The sequence below is a fragment of the Anomaloglossus baeobatrachus genome, chromosome 9, assembly GCF_048569485.1.
Source record: "Anomaloglossus baeobatrachus isolate aAnoBae1 chromosome 9, aAnoBae1.hap1, whole genome shotgun sequence".
Classification (NCBI taxonomy): Eukaryota; Metazoa; Chordata; class Amphibia; order Anura; family Aromobatidae; genus Anomaloglossus; species Anomaloglossus baeobatrachus.
In genome coordinates, this window is record NC_134361.1 from 212,806,268 (window position 1) to 212,823,819 (window position 17,552).

The 17,552-nt window shown below is 53.2% G+C and overlaps 1 protein-coding gene across 2 annotated transcripts in view; it reads right to left on the reverse strand.

The window, feature by feature from the left end:
• Positions 1-17,552, reverse strand: part of AK8 (adenylate kinase 8) — a 91,899-nt gene that overhangs the window by 40,663 nt on the left and 33,684 nt on the right. Inside the window, exons 5-9 of one of the 2 annotated variants that reach the window (XM_075324393.1) lie at positions 16,247-16,315; positions 8,925-9,006; positions 8,615-8,686; positions 8,313-8,513; positions 5,940-6,071 (exon numbers count right to left, since the gene is read on the reverse strand). In XM_075324393.1, the coding sequence (XP_075180508.1) occupies positions 5,940-6,071; positions 8,313-8,513; positions 8,615-8,686; positions 8,925-9,006; positions 16,247-16,315 (556 nt within the window). The remainder of the gene's footprint in view (positions 1-5,939; positions 6,072-8,312; positions 8,514-8,614; positions 8,687-8,924; positions 9,007-16,246; positions 16,316-17,552) is intronic. The other variant, XM_075324395.1, reaches the window with a different exon arrangement.

Genomic DNA, 17,552 nt, shown 5'->3' on the forward strand with positions numbered 1-17,552 from the left:
TGGGGTCCAGAATATAGCATGGACAGGGGGTGGCCGGCTTCTATCTGTACTTTGGGAAGTAAAGTATCTTGTCTCCAGGGGTCCAGAATATCAGCATGGACCGGGGGCGGCCGGCTTATAACTGTACCCAAGGAAGTAAAGTATCTTGTCTCCAGGGGTCCAGAATATCAGCATGGACCGGGGGCGGCCGGCTTCTATCTGTACCCTGGGAAGTAAAGTATCTGGTCTCCTGGGGTCCAGAATATCAGCAGGGACCGGGGGCGGCCGGCTTCTATCTGTACCCTGGGAAGTAAAGTATCTTGTCTCCTGGGGTCCAGAATATCAGCATGGACCGGGGGAGGCCGGCTTATATCTGTACCCTGGGAAGTAAAGTGTCTTGTCTCCTGGGGTCCAGAATATCAGCATGGACCGGGGGCGGCCGGCTTATATCTGTACCCTGGGAAGTAAAGTATCTGGTCTCCAGGGGTCCAGAATATAGCATGGACCGGGGGCGGCCGGCTTATATCTGTACCCTGGGAAGTAAAGTATCTTGTCTCCTGGGGTCCAGAATATAGCATGGACCGGGGGCGGCCGGCTTCTATCTGTACCCTGGGAAGTAAAGTATCTTGTCTCCTGGGGTCCAGAATATCAGCATGGACCGGGGGAGGCCGGCTTCTATCTGTACCCTGGGAAGTAAAGTATCTTGTCTCCTGGGGTCCAGAATATCAGCATGGACCGGGGGAGGCCGGCTTATATCTGTACCCTGGGAAGTAAAGTATCTTGTCTCCAGGGGTCCAGAATATCAGCATGGACCGGGGGTGGCCGGCTTATATCTGTACCCTGGGAAGTAAAGTATCTTGTCTCCTGGGGTCCAGAATATAGCATGGACAGGGGGTGGCCGGCTTCTATCTGTACTTTGGGAAGTAAAGTATCTTGTCTCCAGGGGTCCAGAATATCAGCATGGACCGGGGGCGGCCGGCTTATAACTGTACCCAAGGAAGTAAAGTATCTTGTCTCCAGGGGTCCAGAATATCAGCATGGACCGGGGGCGGCCGGCTTCTATCTGTACCCTGGGAAGTAAAGTATCTGGTCTCCTGGGGTCCAGAATATCAGCAGGGACCGGGGGCGGCCGGCTTCTATCTGTACCCTGGGAAGTAAAGTATCTTGTCTCCTGGGGTCCAGAATATCAGCATGGACCGGGGGAGGCCGGCTTATATCTGTACCCTGGGAAGTAAAGTATCTTGTCTCCTGGGGTCCAGAATATAGCATGGACCGGGGGTGGCCGGCTTATATCTGTACCCTGGGAAGTAAAGTATCTTGTCTCCAGGGGTCCAGAATATCAGCATGGACCGGGGGTGGCCGGCTTATATCTGTACCCTGGGAAGTAAAGTATCTTGTCTCCTGGGGTCCAGAATATCAGCATGGACCGGGGGTGGCCGGCTTATATCTGTACCCTGGGAAGTAAAGTATCTTGTCTCCAGGGGTCCAGAATATCAGCATGGACCGGGGGTGGCCGGCTTATATCTGTACCCTGGGAAGTAAAGTATCTTGTCTCCTAGGGTCCAGAATATAGCATGGACCAGGGGCGGCCGGCTTCTATCTGTACCCTGGGAAGTAAAGTATCTTGTCTCCTGGGGTCCAGAATATAGCATGGACCGGGGGAGGCCGGCTTATATCTGTACCCTGGGAAGTAAAGTATCTTGTCTCCTGGGGTCCAGAATATCAGCATGGACCGGGGGAGGCCGGCTTATATCTGTACCCTGGGAAGTAAAGTATCTTGTCTCCTGGGGTCCAGAATATCAGCATGGACCGGGGGAGGCCGGCTTATATCTGTACCCTGGGAAGTAAAGTATCTTGTCTCCTGGGGTCCAGAATATCAGCATGGACCGGGGGCGGCCGGCTTCTATCTGTACCCTGGGAAGTAAAGTATCTTGTCTCCTGGGGTCCAGAATATCAGCATGAACCGGGGGTGGCCAGCTTATAACTGTACCCAAGGAAGTAAAGTATCTTGTCTCCAGGGATCCAGAATATAGCATGGACCGGGGGCGGCCGGCTTCTATCTGTACCCTGGGAAGTAAAGTATCTTGTCTCCTGGGGTCCAGAATATCAGCATGGACCGGGGGTGGCCAGCTTATAACTGTACCCAAGGAAGTAAAGTATCTTGTCTCCAGGGATCCAGAATATAGCATGGACCGGGGGCGGCCGGCTTCTATCTGTACCCTGGGAAGTAAAGTATCTGGTCTCCAGGGGTCCAGAATATCAGCATGGACCGGGGGTGGCCGGCTTATATCTGTACCCTGGGAAGTAAAGTGTCTTGTCTCCTGGGGTCCAGAATATCAGCATGGACCGGGGGAGGCCGGCTTATATCTGTACCCTGGGAAGTAAAGTATCTTGTCTCCTGGGGTCCAGAATATAGCATGGACCGGGGGTGGCCGGCTTCTATCTGTACCCTGGGAAGTAAAGTATCTTGTCTCCAGGGGTCCAGAATATCAGCATGGACCGGGGGCGGCCGGCTTATAACTGTACCCAAGGAAGTAAAGTATCTTGTCTCCAGGGGTCCAGAATATCAGCATGGACCGGGGGCGGCCGGCTTCTATCTGTACCCTGGGAAGTAAAGTATCTGGTCTCCTGGGGTCCAGAATATCAGCATGGACCGGGGGAGGCCGGCTTATATCTGTACCCTGGGAAGTAAAGTATCTTGTCTCCTGGGGTCCAGAATATAGCATGGACCGGGGGTGGCCGGCTTATATCTGTACCCTGGGAAGTAAAGTATCTTGTCTCCAGGGGTCCAGAATATCAGCATGGACCGGGGGTGGCCGGCTTATATCTGTACCCTGGGAAGTAAAGTATCTTGTCTCCTGGGGTCCAGAATATCAGCATGGACCGGGGGTGGCCGGCTTATATCTGTACCCTGGGAAGTAAAGTATCTTGTCTCCTAGGGTCCAGAATATAGCATGGACCAGGGGCGGCCGGCTTCTATCTGTACCCTGGGAAGTAAAGTATCTTGTCTCCTGGGGTCCAGAATATAGCATGGACCGGGGGTGGCCGGCTTATATCTGTACCCTGGGAAGTAAAGTATCTTGTCTCCAGGGGTCCAGAATATCAGCATGGACCGAGGGCGGCCGGCTTATAACTGTACCCTGGGAAGTAAAGTATCTGGTCTCCAGGGGTCCAGAATATCAGCATGGACCGGGGGTGGCCAGCTTATAACTGTACCCAAGGAAGTAAAGTATCTTGTCTCCAGGGATCCAGAATATAGCATGGACCGGGGGCGGCCGGCTTCTATCTGTACCCTGGGAAGTAAAGTATCTGGTCTCCAGGGGTCCAGAATATCAGCATGGACCGGGGGTGGCCGGCTTATATCTGTACCCTGGGAAGTAAAGTGTCTTGTCTCCTGGGGTCCAGAATATCAGCATGGACCGGGGGCGGCCGGCTTATATCTGTACCCTGGGAAGTAAAGTATCTGGTCTCCAGGGGTCCAGAATATAGCATGGACCGGGGGCGGCCGGCTTATATCTGTACCCTGGGAAGTAAAGTATCTTGTCTCCTGGGGTCCAGAATATAGCATGGACCGGGGGCGGCCGGCTTCTATCTGTACCCTGGGAAGTAAAGTATCTTGTCTCCTGGGGTCCAGAATATCAGCATGGACCGGGGGAGGCCGGCTTCTATCTGTACCCTGGGAAGTAAAGTATCTTGTCTCCTGGGGTCCAGAATATCAGCATGGACCGGGGGAGGCCGGCTTATATCTGTACCCTGGGAAGTAAAGTATCTTGTCTCCTGGGGTCCAGAATATAGCATGGACCGGGGGTGGCCGGCTTATATCTGTACCATGGGAAGTAAAGTATCTTGTCTCCAGGGGTCCAGAATATCAGCATGGACCGGGGGTGGCCGGCTTATATCTGTACCCTGGGAAGTAAAGTATCTTGTCTCCTGGGGTCCAGAATATAGCATGGACCGGGGGTGGCCGGCTTCTATCTGTACCCTGGGAAGTAAAGTATCTTGTCTCCAGGGGTCCAGAATATCAGCATGGACCGGGGGCGGCCGGCTTATAACTGTACCCAAGGAAGTAAAGTATCTTGTCTCCAGGGGTCCAGAATATCAGCATGGACCGGGGGCGGCCGGCTTCTATCTGTACCCTGGGAAGTAAAGTATCTGGTCTCCTGGGGTCCAGAATATCAGCAGGGACCGGGGGCGGCCGGCTTCTATCTGTACCCTGGGAAGTAAAGTATCTTGTCTCCTGGGGTCCAGAATATCAGCATGGACCGGGGGAGGCCGGCTTATATCTGTACCCTGGGAAGTAAAGTATCTTGTCTCCTGGGGTCCAGAATATAGCATGGACCGGGGGTGGCCGGCTTATATCTGTACCCTGGGAAGTAAAGTATCTTGTCTCCAGGGGTCCAGAATATCAGCATGGACCGGGGGTGGCCGGCTTATATCTGTACCCTGGGAAGTAAAGTATCTTGTCTCCTGGGGTCCAGAATATCAGCATGGACCGGGGGTGGCCGGCTTATATCTGTACCCTGGGAGGTAAAGTATCTTGTCTCCAGGGGTCCAGAATATCAGCATGGACCGGGGGTGGCCGGCTTATATCTGTACCCTGGGAAGTAAAGTATCTTGTCTCCTAGGGTCCAGAATATAGCATGGACCAGGGGCGGCCGGCTTCTATCTGTACCCTGGGAAGTAAAGTATCTTGTCTCCTGGGGTCCAGAATATAGCATGGACCGGGGGAGGCCGGCTTATATCTGTACCCTGGGAAGTAAAGTATCTTGTCTCCTGGGGTCCAGAATATCAGCATGGACCGGGGGAGGCCGGCTTCTATCTGTACCCTGGGAAGTAAAGTATCTTGTCTCCTGGGGTCCAGAATATCAGCATGGACCGGGGGAGGCCGGCTTATATCTGTACCCTGGGAAGTAAAGTATCTTGTCTCCTGGGGTCCAGAATATAGCATGGACCGGGGGTGGCCGGCTTATATCTGTACCCTGGGAAGTAAAGTATCTTGTCTCCAGGGGTCCAGAATATCAGCATGGACCGGGGGTGGCCGGCTTATATCTGTACCCTGGGAAGTAAAGTATCTTGTCTCCTGGGGTCCAGAATATCAGCATGGACCGGGGGTGGCCGGCTTATATCTGTACCCTGGGAAGTAAAGTATCTTGTCTCCAGGGGTCCAGAATATCAGCATGGACCGGGGGTGGCCGGCTTATATCTGTACCCTGGGAAGTAAAGTATCTTGTCTCCTGGGGTCCAGAATATCAGCATGGACCGGGGGCGGCCGGCTTCTATCTGTACCCTGGGAAGTAAAGTATCTTGTCTCCTGGGGTCCAGAATATCAGCATGGACCGGGGGTGGCCGGCTTATATCTGTACCCTGGGAAGTAAAGTATCTGGGGTCCAGAATATCAGCATGGACCGGGGGCGGCCGGCTTATATCTGTACCCTGGGAAGTAAAGTATCTTGTCTCCTGGGGTATAGAATATCAGCATGGACCGGGGGCGGCCGGCTTATATCTGTACCCTGGGAAGTAAAGTATCTTGTCTCCTGGGGTCCAGAATATCAGCATGGACCGGGGGAGGCCGGCTTATATCTGTACCCTAGGAAGTAAAGTGTCTTGTCTCCTGGGGTCCAGAATATCAGCATGGACCGGGGGCGGCTGGCTTATATCTGTACCCTGGGAAGTAAAGTATCTGGTCTCCAGGGGTCCAGAATATCAGCATGGACCGGGGGTGGCCGGCTTATATCTGTACCCTGGGAAGTAAAGTATCTTGTCTCCTGCGGTCCCATATGTAGTAATGGGGCCCGCGTGGAAGGTTATACTGTGATTTTACAGCGGAGACCTCGGCCGGTCTGTGCTGATATTCAGAGGCAGAATCTGCAATGCAGGAAAATTGATTATCGTGCTGCAATACCAGGCACTGCCATTGCACAAGAGGGGCGCCATTTTTTGAAAAATGAAAGCAGACTTACCATTTACAATGTCATATTTCTGTGCCAACAGCGCCGCCTGGAGGCTCCTCCCGCTGCCGGGCGGTCCGTGCAGCAGTATACGCGGGGTGTAAGGGGCCAGAGACCGCGGCTTGCTTAGTACAAATGTAAGAACTGTGGAAAGAAATGCAAACTCGTTAGTACCGGGCATGCTGGGGTTTGTAGTTTCACAACAGAGCTGACCTGCAATACCAGATACAGCCATGGATAAAGGTGGCGCTATTCCGCCGCCGCCTCTTTTTTCCTAATGTCCTCGGATCTTATTGCTTACAAATGGGGCTAATTTTCGGTAAATAAGTGTAAGTTAATTAGGAGTAATAATCCCCCAGATGAGCCGCTCCACTAATTAGCGAGAATAAAGCAGGACCGTGCGCTCGCTGAGGATTTCCTCGCCTCTCCGCTTTTTTCCCCCGCTTTCTCCCCATCCCTAATTTATTTGCCTCCCATTATTAATTAATAGTAATTAATATTCAGGCGCCCACGTCTTTATTTACTGATTTCTCCATGAATTCTTTATGAACGCTGATATCAACTTTTAGATGTAATTAAGCAATTTGGAAACTAATTAAGAGCGGGCGCGGCTCATCCGGGGATCGGGGGGGGGGGGGGGGGGGGGGGGGCATGCCCGACACGAGATAATGGCGAGGGGTCAAGAAGGAACCAAGGATGTAATTAGGAGGGCAAGACGCAGACTGGGACCTCTGACCTCACAGATGTTCCTCTGCGGCTAACGTCTAATTGGGCTGCTGCCAGCAGGGGGCGCAGCGCGACTGTACAGCAAGGGATGTACAAGTATGGCCGCCTCAGCACCGTCCCATACAGCTGACCTACCCACCCGGCGCTAAATGGGGGGATAGCCTGTAATAATGCAGCTAAGCCCATGTACACTTACAAATATATGTACCTATACTTTATAGGGGTCCTCTCTGCAGGAGTGCACCGCCCCCCGGCCTCCTACCTGCTCCTGATGATTGACAGCCAAGCCCCTGGCCTGTATTCTGCAGGAGTGCACCGCCCCCCGGCCTCCTGCCTGCTCCTGATGATTGACGGCCTAGACCCTGGCTCGTACTCTGCAGGAGTGCACCGCCCCCCCGGCCTCCTGCCTGCTCCTGATGATTGACGGCCTAGACCCTGGCTCGTACTCTGCAGGAGTGCACCGCCCCCGGCCTCCTGCCTGCTCCTGATGATTGATGGCTGAGTCCCTGGTCCGTACTCTGCAGGAGTGCACCGCCCCCCGGGCTCCTGCCTGGTCCTGATGATTGACAGCCGAGCCCCTGGCCCGTACTCTGCAGGAGTGCACGGCTCCCCTGGCCTCCTGCCTGCTCCTGATGATTGACGGCCTAGACCCTGGCCCGTACTCTGCAGGAGTGCACCGCTCCCCGGCCTCCTGCCTGCTCCTGATGATTGATGGCCGAGTCCCTGGCCCGTACTCTGCAGGAGTGCACCGCTCCCTGGTCTCCTGCCTGCTCCTGATGATTGATGGCCGAGCCCCTAGCCCCTACTCTGCAGGAATGCACCGCTCCCCGGCCTCCTGCCTGGTCCTGATGATTGACAGCCGAGCCCCTGGCCCATACTCTGCAGGAGTGCACGGCTCCCCTGGCCTCCTGCCTGCTCCTGATGATTGATGGCCGAGCCCCTGACCCATACTCTGCAGGAGTGCACCGCTCCCCGGCCTCCTGCCTGCTCCTGATAATTGATGGCCGAGCCCCTGGCCCTTACTCTGCAGGAGTGCACCACCCCCCGGCCTCCTGCCTGCTCCTGATGATTGACCCATACCCTGCAGGAGTGCACCGCCCCCCGGCCTCCTGCCTGCTCCTGATGATTGACCCATACCCTGCAGGAGTGCACCGCCCCCCGGCCTCCTGCCTGCTCCTGATAATAGATGGCTGAGTACTCGGCCTGTACTCTGCAGGAGTGCACCGCTCCCTGGCCTCTTGCCTGCACCTGATGATTGACAGCCAAGCCCCTGGCCCGTACTCTGCAGGAGTGCACCGCTCCCCGGCCTCTTGCCTGCACCTGATGATTGACAGCTAAGCCCCTGGCCCGTACTCTGCAGGAAAGAACTGCTCCCCGGCTCCTGATGATTGACAGCTGAGCCCCTGGCCCGTATTCTGCAGGAGTGCACTGCTCCCCGACTCAGGATGATTGACAGCTGAGCCCCAGGCCTGTACTCTGGGGTCCTTTAAGCCTCCGTCTGACCTGTACACATCCATACACCATTTATGTAAAGGGGTCGTCCCCTTTCAGTAACTCCGGTTCCATGGGAGCAGTTTGTTATATAAACATAACAACTGTGTGTTACTCACCCTCCCCAGGTCCACCCACTGAGCATGCACGCTGTCAGTGAGCACTCACCCTGTGAGAAGACGTCCATGCACGGCTGATCGGCGTTGATCTTCTTGTATATTTTGGGGAACGCTCGCAGGATTCCCGGGATGTTGCGCTGATATTCCAGCAGTCTCTTTCCGGTCTCCTCTTCCGAGATCCCGGGCGGCTCCACTAGATTCCTTTGTACTTCGGGGTCTTCGGGCCAATCAAACGTGGTGTGGTAGATCTCTGCAAAACCCCCCAAAAAACGAGTATATAGGTCACAATACACTTCATTCACTGACAGGCAGCGCTTATACTATATCGAATGTGGCTACTATCGTGGCTACCTCCAGTGCCGGGGTCAATCCTCTTCCCCATATTCCTCTCGAGCAGGACAATATCCGGAGCGTCCAGGACCACTGCAGAGAAGAGAAGAGGACGGAGTAACAAATCCGGGGTGGGGGGCGCGCGTCAGACCCTCATAGATAGAAAGGGGAGCCCCACAGCAAGAGATCAGCTCATTACAGCGCCTCCGCAGGTGAAGTAACGTATTACACCCATCCTGGTATATTCAATAGGAAGTCTGCTAATGAGTGGACTCGTGGGGTCCTCCAGCGAGGGAGACGCCGAATATACCTGCTCCAATACAGGACTCACCAATATGATCCGGAGACGTCCCGCTCATCTGTAGGAGTAATCCCTGTTCTCTGCTCCGGGGAAATCCCTCCATGACCCAACCCTGAAAGCAACGGAGCAAGGTCAGAGACAAGAGGCAAACTGGAGGCAATAATGAAGAAACATGGTAAACGCTGAGCTACACACAGCATTATACTCCAGAGCTGCACTCACTATTCTGCTGGTGGAGTCACTGTGTACATACATTACATTACTGATCCTGAGTTACCTCCTGTATTATACCCCAGAGCTGCACTCACTATTCTGCTGGTGCAGTCACTGTGTACATACATTACTGATACTGAGTTACCTCCTGTATTATACTCCAGAGCTGCACTCACTATTCTGCTGGTGCAGTCACTGTGTATATACATTACTGATCTTGTATTATACTCCAGAGCTGCACTCACTATTCTGCTGGTGTAGTCACTGTGTACATAGTACATTACATTACTGATCCTGAGATACCTCCTGTATTATACCCCAGAGCTGCACTCACTATTCTGCTGGTGAAGTCACTGTATACATACTGATCGTATATTATACCCCAGAGCTGCACTCACTATTCTGCTGCTGCAGTCACTGTCTACATACATTACAGATCTTGTATTATACTCCAGAGCTGCGCTCACTATTCTGCTGGTGAAGACACTGTATACATACTGATCGTATATTGTACCCCAGAGCTGCACTCACTATTCTGCTGGTGTAGTCACTGTATACATACTGATCCTGTATTATACTCCAGAGCTGCACTCACTATTCTGCTGTCGCAGTAACTGTGTACATACATTACAGATCTTGTATTATACTCCAGAGCTGCACTCACTATTCTGCTGGTGCAGTCATTGTGTACATACATTACTGATCTTGTATTATACTCCAGAGCTGCACTCACTATTCTGCTGGGGCAGTCACTGTGTACATACATTACTGATCTTGTATTATACTCCAGAGCTGCACTCACTATTCTGCTGGTGCAGTCACTGTGTACATACATTACTGATCTTGTATTATACTCCAGAGCTGCACTCACTATTCTGCTGGTGCAGTCACTGTGTACGTACATTACTGATCTTGTATTATACTCCAGAGCTGCACTCACTATTCTGCTGGTGCAGTCACTCCTGTACATACATTACATTGCTCCTCGCCCTCAGGCTTGCTGACTGTTTCCACACTTGTGATTTTCCTCCCTCCACCTGTAGACAGCTATGAGCTGATGGTGGGAATATAGAGGCAGACCCCTTCTGCGGGGGATGAATACTTACGGAGGAATTCGGAGTTCAGCTTTCCCCGTTAGGAGAGAATACAGTAATATAGTAATCACCCCCCCCCCCCCCCCCCCCCGGGATGGGCCGTGCCACGAGGTGTTTGCTCTACAACAATTATGGAGAAACCTCTCTGCAATAATTTGCTTTTAGGAAGCACAACCCGAGGCTTCATGCATATTTAGCGGCGGTGCGGAGCGGTGCGGTGGTGGCGGTTGCCGGTGATTATTTTGTGTATATTTCAGATATTTCCCGGGGTCCGGGGTGGGCTCGCTCGCAAATAAAGAGGAAAGAAAAAAAAAAATCAATCAATCCTTTAATTAGAATATATTATGTGGCGTGTTGACACATCACAGCGCTGCGCCCCCCGCTCCGCCGCGCCACCGCCGCGCTTTGTTCGCTACAGGTTAATTGATATTCTGATGTGCTCCGCTCCTCTTTCTGGCGCTGGCTCCAGACCCCCAGTGGTTTGGTTCTGTTTCATCCCACATCAAAAAAGCGTATGCTGGGGGCGCCCTCCGCTCCGAGCTGGCGGTCTCAACAGCTGCAGCGAGCCGGCGATCACAGGAGGGACGCGCTGCGAGCAGATGTCACACATAAGACGGGATCCAGCCTTATAAATATATATGTATGGACAGTGCCGGGGAACCGCGCCGCCGCGCCGAAACGCCACAAACAGACTGCCTTATGTGCCGGCGGTAATGAGCGCGGCCTGATGGCACGCTGGCACCGGCCGGCTTCAAAGCCGCCACTAACTCGGGGTTAAAGTTTATAAGATTCCGCATTTTTTTACCAATTTCAAGATCTCTGCAAGCTGTCAGTGAACGGAGCTAGAATCCGCCCAAAACTGGAGGGTCCCTTTAAGACCCCAGTTATTACAGATATTTGGAGCCCTTCAGGTATAAAAGGTGGAGTTCCCCTTTAAGAAGGAAAACTTATTTTTTTGCAAACTTTTTAAACAGAACTTGCCGGGGGGGGGGTGTGTGTGTGTGTGTGTGTCACTTAATGGTTAACAAGAGCCATAAGTCATGAAGGAGTGACAAGGAATCGGCAATAACGCCCATCACCCGCGTACCCCAGCGCTCTGTCTGCGGGGTCCGGACGAGCCCCTGTGGACAGACCAGTCATCGGATCTGACAATGGCGCGGTGTGGGGATACCTGGCGGCGGCCGTTGTGTGCGGCTCGGCACATTTCGCGGAGATTTAACGCTCGGCGGGCGGTCTACGCGGGCCTCTTGATCAATACAATGTCTCCTCCTCCGAGGCCGCGCCTGACGTCTCCAAACCGGGGAGAGTCAGGAACACTGAAAAGTAATTCTGCCCTCTCACCATCAGCGCCAGCAACCGATGCCGGGGGCATAAAACACGCCACGGCCACCCCAGACTGGCCCGCCAGCCCCGAACACCAAACATGCCACGGCCACCCCTGACCGGCCCGCCAGCCCCAGACACCGAACATGCTACAGCCACCCCTGACCGGCCCGCCAGCCCCAGACACCGAACATGCCACGGCCACCCCTGACCGGCCCGCCAGCCCCAGACACCGAACATGCCACGGCCACCCCTGACCGGCCCGCCAGCTCCAGACACCGAACATGCCACGGCCACCCCTGACCAGCCCGCCAGCCCCAGACACCGAACATGCCACGGCCACCCCTGACCGGCCCGACAGCCCCAGACACCTAACACGCCACAGCCACCCCTGACTGGCCCACCAGCTCCGTACACCTAACACGCCACGGCCACCCCTGACCGGCCCACCAGCTCCGTACACCTAATACGCCACGGCCACCCCTGACCGGCCCACCAGCCCCGGACACCTAACACGCCACGGCCACCCCTGACCGGCCCGCCAGCCCCAGACACCGAACACATCACGGCCACCCCTAGTGGTGTCTGCAGACAGGATCTTATGTATCTCTGTATACAGGGAGCTCCCCCTAGTGGTGACTGCAGACAGGATCTTATCATGTATCTCTGTATACAGGGAACTCCCCCTAGTGGTGGCTGCAGACAGGATATTATCATGTATCTCTGTATACAGGGAGCTCCCCCTAGTGGTGGCTGCAGACAGGATCTTATCATGTATCTCTGTATACAGGGAGCTCCCCCTAGTGGAGGCTGCAGACAGGATCTTATCATGTATCTCTGTATACAGGGAGCTTCCCCTAGTGGTGGCTACAGACAGGATCTTATCATGTATCTCTGTATACAGGGAGCTCCCCCTAATGGTGGCTGCAGACAGGATCTTATCATGTATCTCTGTATACAGGGAGCTCCCTCTAGTGGTGGCTACAGACAGGATCTTATCATGTATCTCTGTATACAGGGAGCTCCCCCTAGTGGTGGCTGCAGACAGAATCTTATCATGTATCTCTATACAGGGAGCTCCCTCTAGTGGTGGCTGCAGACAGTATATTATCATGTATCTCTGTATACAGGGAGCTCCCCCTAGTGGTGGCTGCAGACAGGATCTTATCCTGTATCTCTGTATACAGGGAGCTCCCTCTAGTGGTGGCTGCAGACAGGATCTTATCATGTATCTCTGTATACAGGGAGCTCCCCCTAGTGGTGGCTACAGACAGGATCTTATCATGTATCTCTGTATACAGGGAACTCCTCCTAGTGGTGGCTGCAGACAGGATCTTATAATGTATCTCTGTATACAGGGAGCTCCCTCTAGTGGTGGCTGCAGACAGTATATTATCATGTATCTCTGTATCCCCCTAGTGGTGGCTGCAGACAGGATCTTATCATGTATCTCTGTATACAGGGAGCTCCCCCTAGTGGTGGCTGCAGACAGGATCTTATCATGTATCTCTGTATACAGGGAGCTCCCCCTAGTGGAGGCTGCAGACAGGATCTTATCATGTATCTCTGTATACAGAGAGCTCCCCCTAGTGGTGGCTGCAGACAGTATATTATCATGTATCTCTGTATACAGGGAGCTCCCCCTAGTGGTGGCTGCAGATAGGATCTGATCATGTATCTCTGTATACAGGGAGCTCCCCCTAGTGGTGGCTGCAGACAGGATCTTATCATGTATCTCTGTATACAGGGAGCTCCCCCTAGTGGTGGCTGCAGACAGGATCTTATCATGGATCTCTGTATACAGGGAGCTCCCCCTAGTGGTGGCTGCAGATAGAATCTTATCATGTATCTCTGTATACAGGGAGCTCCCCCTAGTGGTGGCTGCAGATAGAATCTTATCATGTATCTCTGTATACAGGGAGCTCCCCCTAGTGGTGGCTGCAGGTAGGTATATTTTCTATAGTGTATGGCTGCTCTCGATGGTCCCTTTATCTTTAGTTTTCTATACAGTACCCTCCGGCCCGTTTTGGTCGCTCTTATATCCTGGTGGTGGATGATTGCGCTATATTATTATGTTGATAGAAGCTGAACCATGCCGGGCTGATGCAGGGGTGGAGGGGGGCTGTGGTGGGGTGGGGGTCGGTGGGGCGGGGGGCTCCGACACACAAATAATTGAACTGCGGCGGTTTGCATTGCAAAAACCTTAATTCCGCCATGAAGGTTCAAAGGGGGGAGCTGCATTATTGATTACAGACTACAAGTTTCGGCAGCGGAGCGCAACTAATCCCTTCCCTCATTTATTTCTTCCTGTCCAGGCTTTTTAGTTCTGGATCACAACATGCTGATTACCAGAGATTACGACTGGAGGGGAAAGGAAAGAAAAAGAGTCGGATCCATTTTAACCGTGTGAGCACCGGACAGGAGCCGACGGAGGAAGATAAGAGGACGGGCATCGGGCACAACCTCACGGCCCGGTCCCTACAGAGAGAAAAATCCTCAGCATTAGATTGTGACCCTACGGCTTATATCTGGGAAATCTGGGTGACGCCAATATGGCCGCCAATTGTCTAGCAGCCGCTCCGGTGGTCAATACCATGACGATTTGTGCAGAAATCACCATTGTAAAATGTAGACAATCCCTTTAAGTCATTTGCCACTGAGCCATTATACTGTGAGCCGCCATATTGGCCGTCACTCAGCTTTCCCAGCTGCTGAATGGACTTTCTAGCCAGGGAACATGATGCGAAAAGGTAAAACCATAAACCGTGGTGCGCCCGTTATTGGGTGGTCACATGGCGGTGTGTCTAATCTTCCACCCGTTATTGGGTGGTCACATGGCGGTGTGTCTAATCTTCCACCCGTTATTGGGTGGTCACATGGCGGTGTGTCTAATCTTCCACCCGTTATTGGGTGGTCACATGGCGGTGTGTCTAATCTTCCACCCGTTATTGGGTGGTCACATGGCGGTGTGTCTAATCTTACGCCCGTTATTGGGTGGTAACATGGCGGTGTGTCTAATCTTCCACCCGTTATTGGGTGGTCACATGGCGGTGTGTCTAATCTTCCACCCGTTATTGGGTGGTCACATGGCGATGTGTCTAATCTTCCACCCGTTATTGGGTGGTCACATGGCGGTGTGTCTAATCTTACGCCCGTTATTGGGTGGTAACATGGCGGTGTGTCTAATCTTACGCCTGTTATTGGGTGGTAACATGGCGGTGTGTCTAATCTTACGCCCGTTATTGGGTGGTAACATGGCGGTGTGTCTAATCTTCCGCCTGTTATTGGCGCAGGTCCTTGAGGTGGTCACATGGCGGTGTGTCTAATCTTCCGCCTGTTATTGGGTGGTAACATGGCGGTGTGTCTAATCTTACGCCCGTTATTGGGTGGTAACATGGCGGTGTGTCTAATCTTACGCCCGTTATTGGGTGGTAACATGGCGGTGTGTCTAATCTTCCGCCTGTTATTGGCGCAGGTCCTTGAGGTGGTCACATGGCGGTGTGTCTAATCTTCCGCCTGTTATTGGGTGGTAACATGGCGGTGTGTCTAATCTTACGCTCGTTATTGGGTGGTAACATGGCGGTGTGTCTAATCTTACGCCCGTTATTGGGTGGTAACATGGCGGTGTGTCTAATCTTACGCCCGTTATTGGGTGGTAACATGGCGGTGTGTCTCATCTTACGCCCGTTATTGGCGGAGGTCCTTGAGGTGGTAACATGGCGGTGTGTCTAATCTTCCGCCTGTTATTGGCGCAGGTCCTTGAGGTGGTCACATGGCGGTGTGTCTAATCTTCCGCATGTTATTGGGTGGTAACATGGCGGTGTGTCTAATCTTCCGCCTGTTATTGGGTGGTAACATGGCGGTGTGTCTAATCTTCCGCCTGTTATTGGGTGGTAACATGGCGGTGTGTCTAATCTTACGCCCGTTATTGGCGCAGGTCCTTGAGGTGGTAACACGGCGGTGTGTCTAATCTTACGCCCGTTATTGGGTGGTAACATGGCGGTGTGTCTAATCTTCCACCCGTTATTGGGTGGTCACATGGCGGTGTGTCTAATCTTCCACCCGTTATTGGGTGGTCACATGGCGGTGTGTCTAATCTTACGCCCGTTATTGGGTGGTAACATGGCGGTGTGTCTAATCTTACGCCCGTTATTGGGTGGTAACATGGCGGTGTGTCTAATCTTACGCCCGTTATTGGCGGAGGTCCTTGAGGTGGTCACATGGCGGTGTGTCTAATCGTCCGTCCGTTATTGGGTGGTCACATGGCGGTGTGTCTAATCTTCCGCCCGTTATTGGGTGGTAACATGGCGGTGTGTCTAATCTTCCGCCCGTCGTCTTGCGGGTTATGGAAGCTGCGATGCTCCCAGGATTTACTGACGTATAGTACTATTCCAGGGCGCACGTGCCGGAGAGCGCAGCTGACATGTTGGCATCTCTCGGCTCTTGGTGGTCTTTTCATGCGTGCCACCTGCCCCGGGCGATTCTTGCCGTGGCTTTCATCTCTCCGGTTCTCCGCAGTCAGCATATGCCGGCTTTCACCATCATCTTCTATCCCGGTGATGCGGCGTATGCCGGCCGCCGTCTCTCATACACGTCCCGGGCACATCTGCTGCCGACAACCCCCTGCGCCAGTGCCGAAGTGGCTGATAACAGGGAGACTGTACGTGGAGAGAGGACGGGTTTGGCCATCAGCCCCCCGCCCGGCTTGCTCGGACCACTCACCCTCTTGACGCAGTCCACCTCTGACAGCCGTTCCTGGATGAGCCGGACCCACAGAGCGTCGGGGATTTCCTAGAAGAAGACGAGACGCACGTTACTATATAAGTGACATAGACCTTCCCTGGCACAGAGGAGGACGTGCGGGGGTAGAGGGCGGCAGAGCTGGGGGTCTCGGTGGGTGGCATGTGTCAGAGCCGCTCTCTGCTGGAGCGCAATCTGCGGCTTTGAGTGCGCTTCCTTGCAGAGGGGTCTCCTGCTGCTCGCGGGCCGGGTTGGTGTCTAGCGCGCCCCTTTGATGTGTCATATCAAACCAGACGAGCGTCTACTAGGGGGTCCGCGCTACACGGCATCACCGGGAAGATGAAGCGGGTCTGAAGAAGCCTCACAAGTCATGTCATCCTCACCTGTCACTGCGAGGGTTACACCCGTGCACCGCGCCGTAGTCAGCTACATTAGTGTCATGTGACTAAAGTGTCGGCCCCCCGCAACGCATGAAACAAGATATAGGACGGCTGCACGCTGTGGGGGATGCCTGATTCTTTACATTCTGCGCGCTCACACAGCTGAGGGTTTGCTCTAACGTACCAGTGCTGTACAACGCGTTTCCAGCCCTTCATTTATAGCTGTGACCCATTTGGGTACCCCCATATTCAGTGGCCACGACCCCGCTATGATTCTCTCTCTGTTCATCCCCCATGATTTACACTGCAGTTTTGCTTCCTTAGATTCACTGATGCTCCGCCGGAAGATCACATGTGGAGAGCAGATGCTGCACAGGGGGTTCAGGTCTGGGGTCTCATGTTTAACAAGTTAGGGGTTCAATTTGGGGTCTGATATTTAAAATGTCTGGTGTGGTATATACAGTTAGGTCCAGAAATATTTGGACAGTGACACAAGTTTTGTTATTTTAGCTGTTTACAAAAACATGTTCAGAAATACAATTCTATATATAATATGGGCTGAAAGTGCACACTCCCAGCTGCAATATGAGAGTTTTCACATCCAAATCGGAGAAAGGGTTTAGGAATCATAGCTCTGTAATGCATAGCCTCCTCTTTTTAAAGGGACCAAAAGTAATTGGACAAGGGACTCTAAGGGCTGCAATTAACTCTGAAGGCGTCTCCCTCGTTAACCTGTAATCAATGAAGTAGTTAAAAGGTCTGGGGTTGATTACAGGTGTGTGGTTTTGCATTTGGAAGCTGTTGCTGTGACCAGACAACATGCGGTCTAAGGAACTCTCAATTGAGGTGAAGCAGAACATCCTGAGGCTGAAAAAAAAGAAAAAATCCATCAGAGAGATAGCAGACAT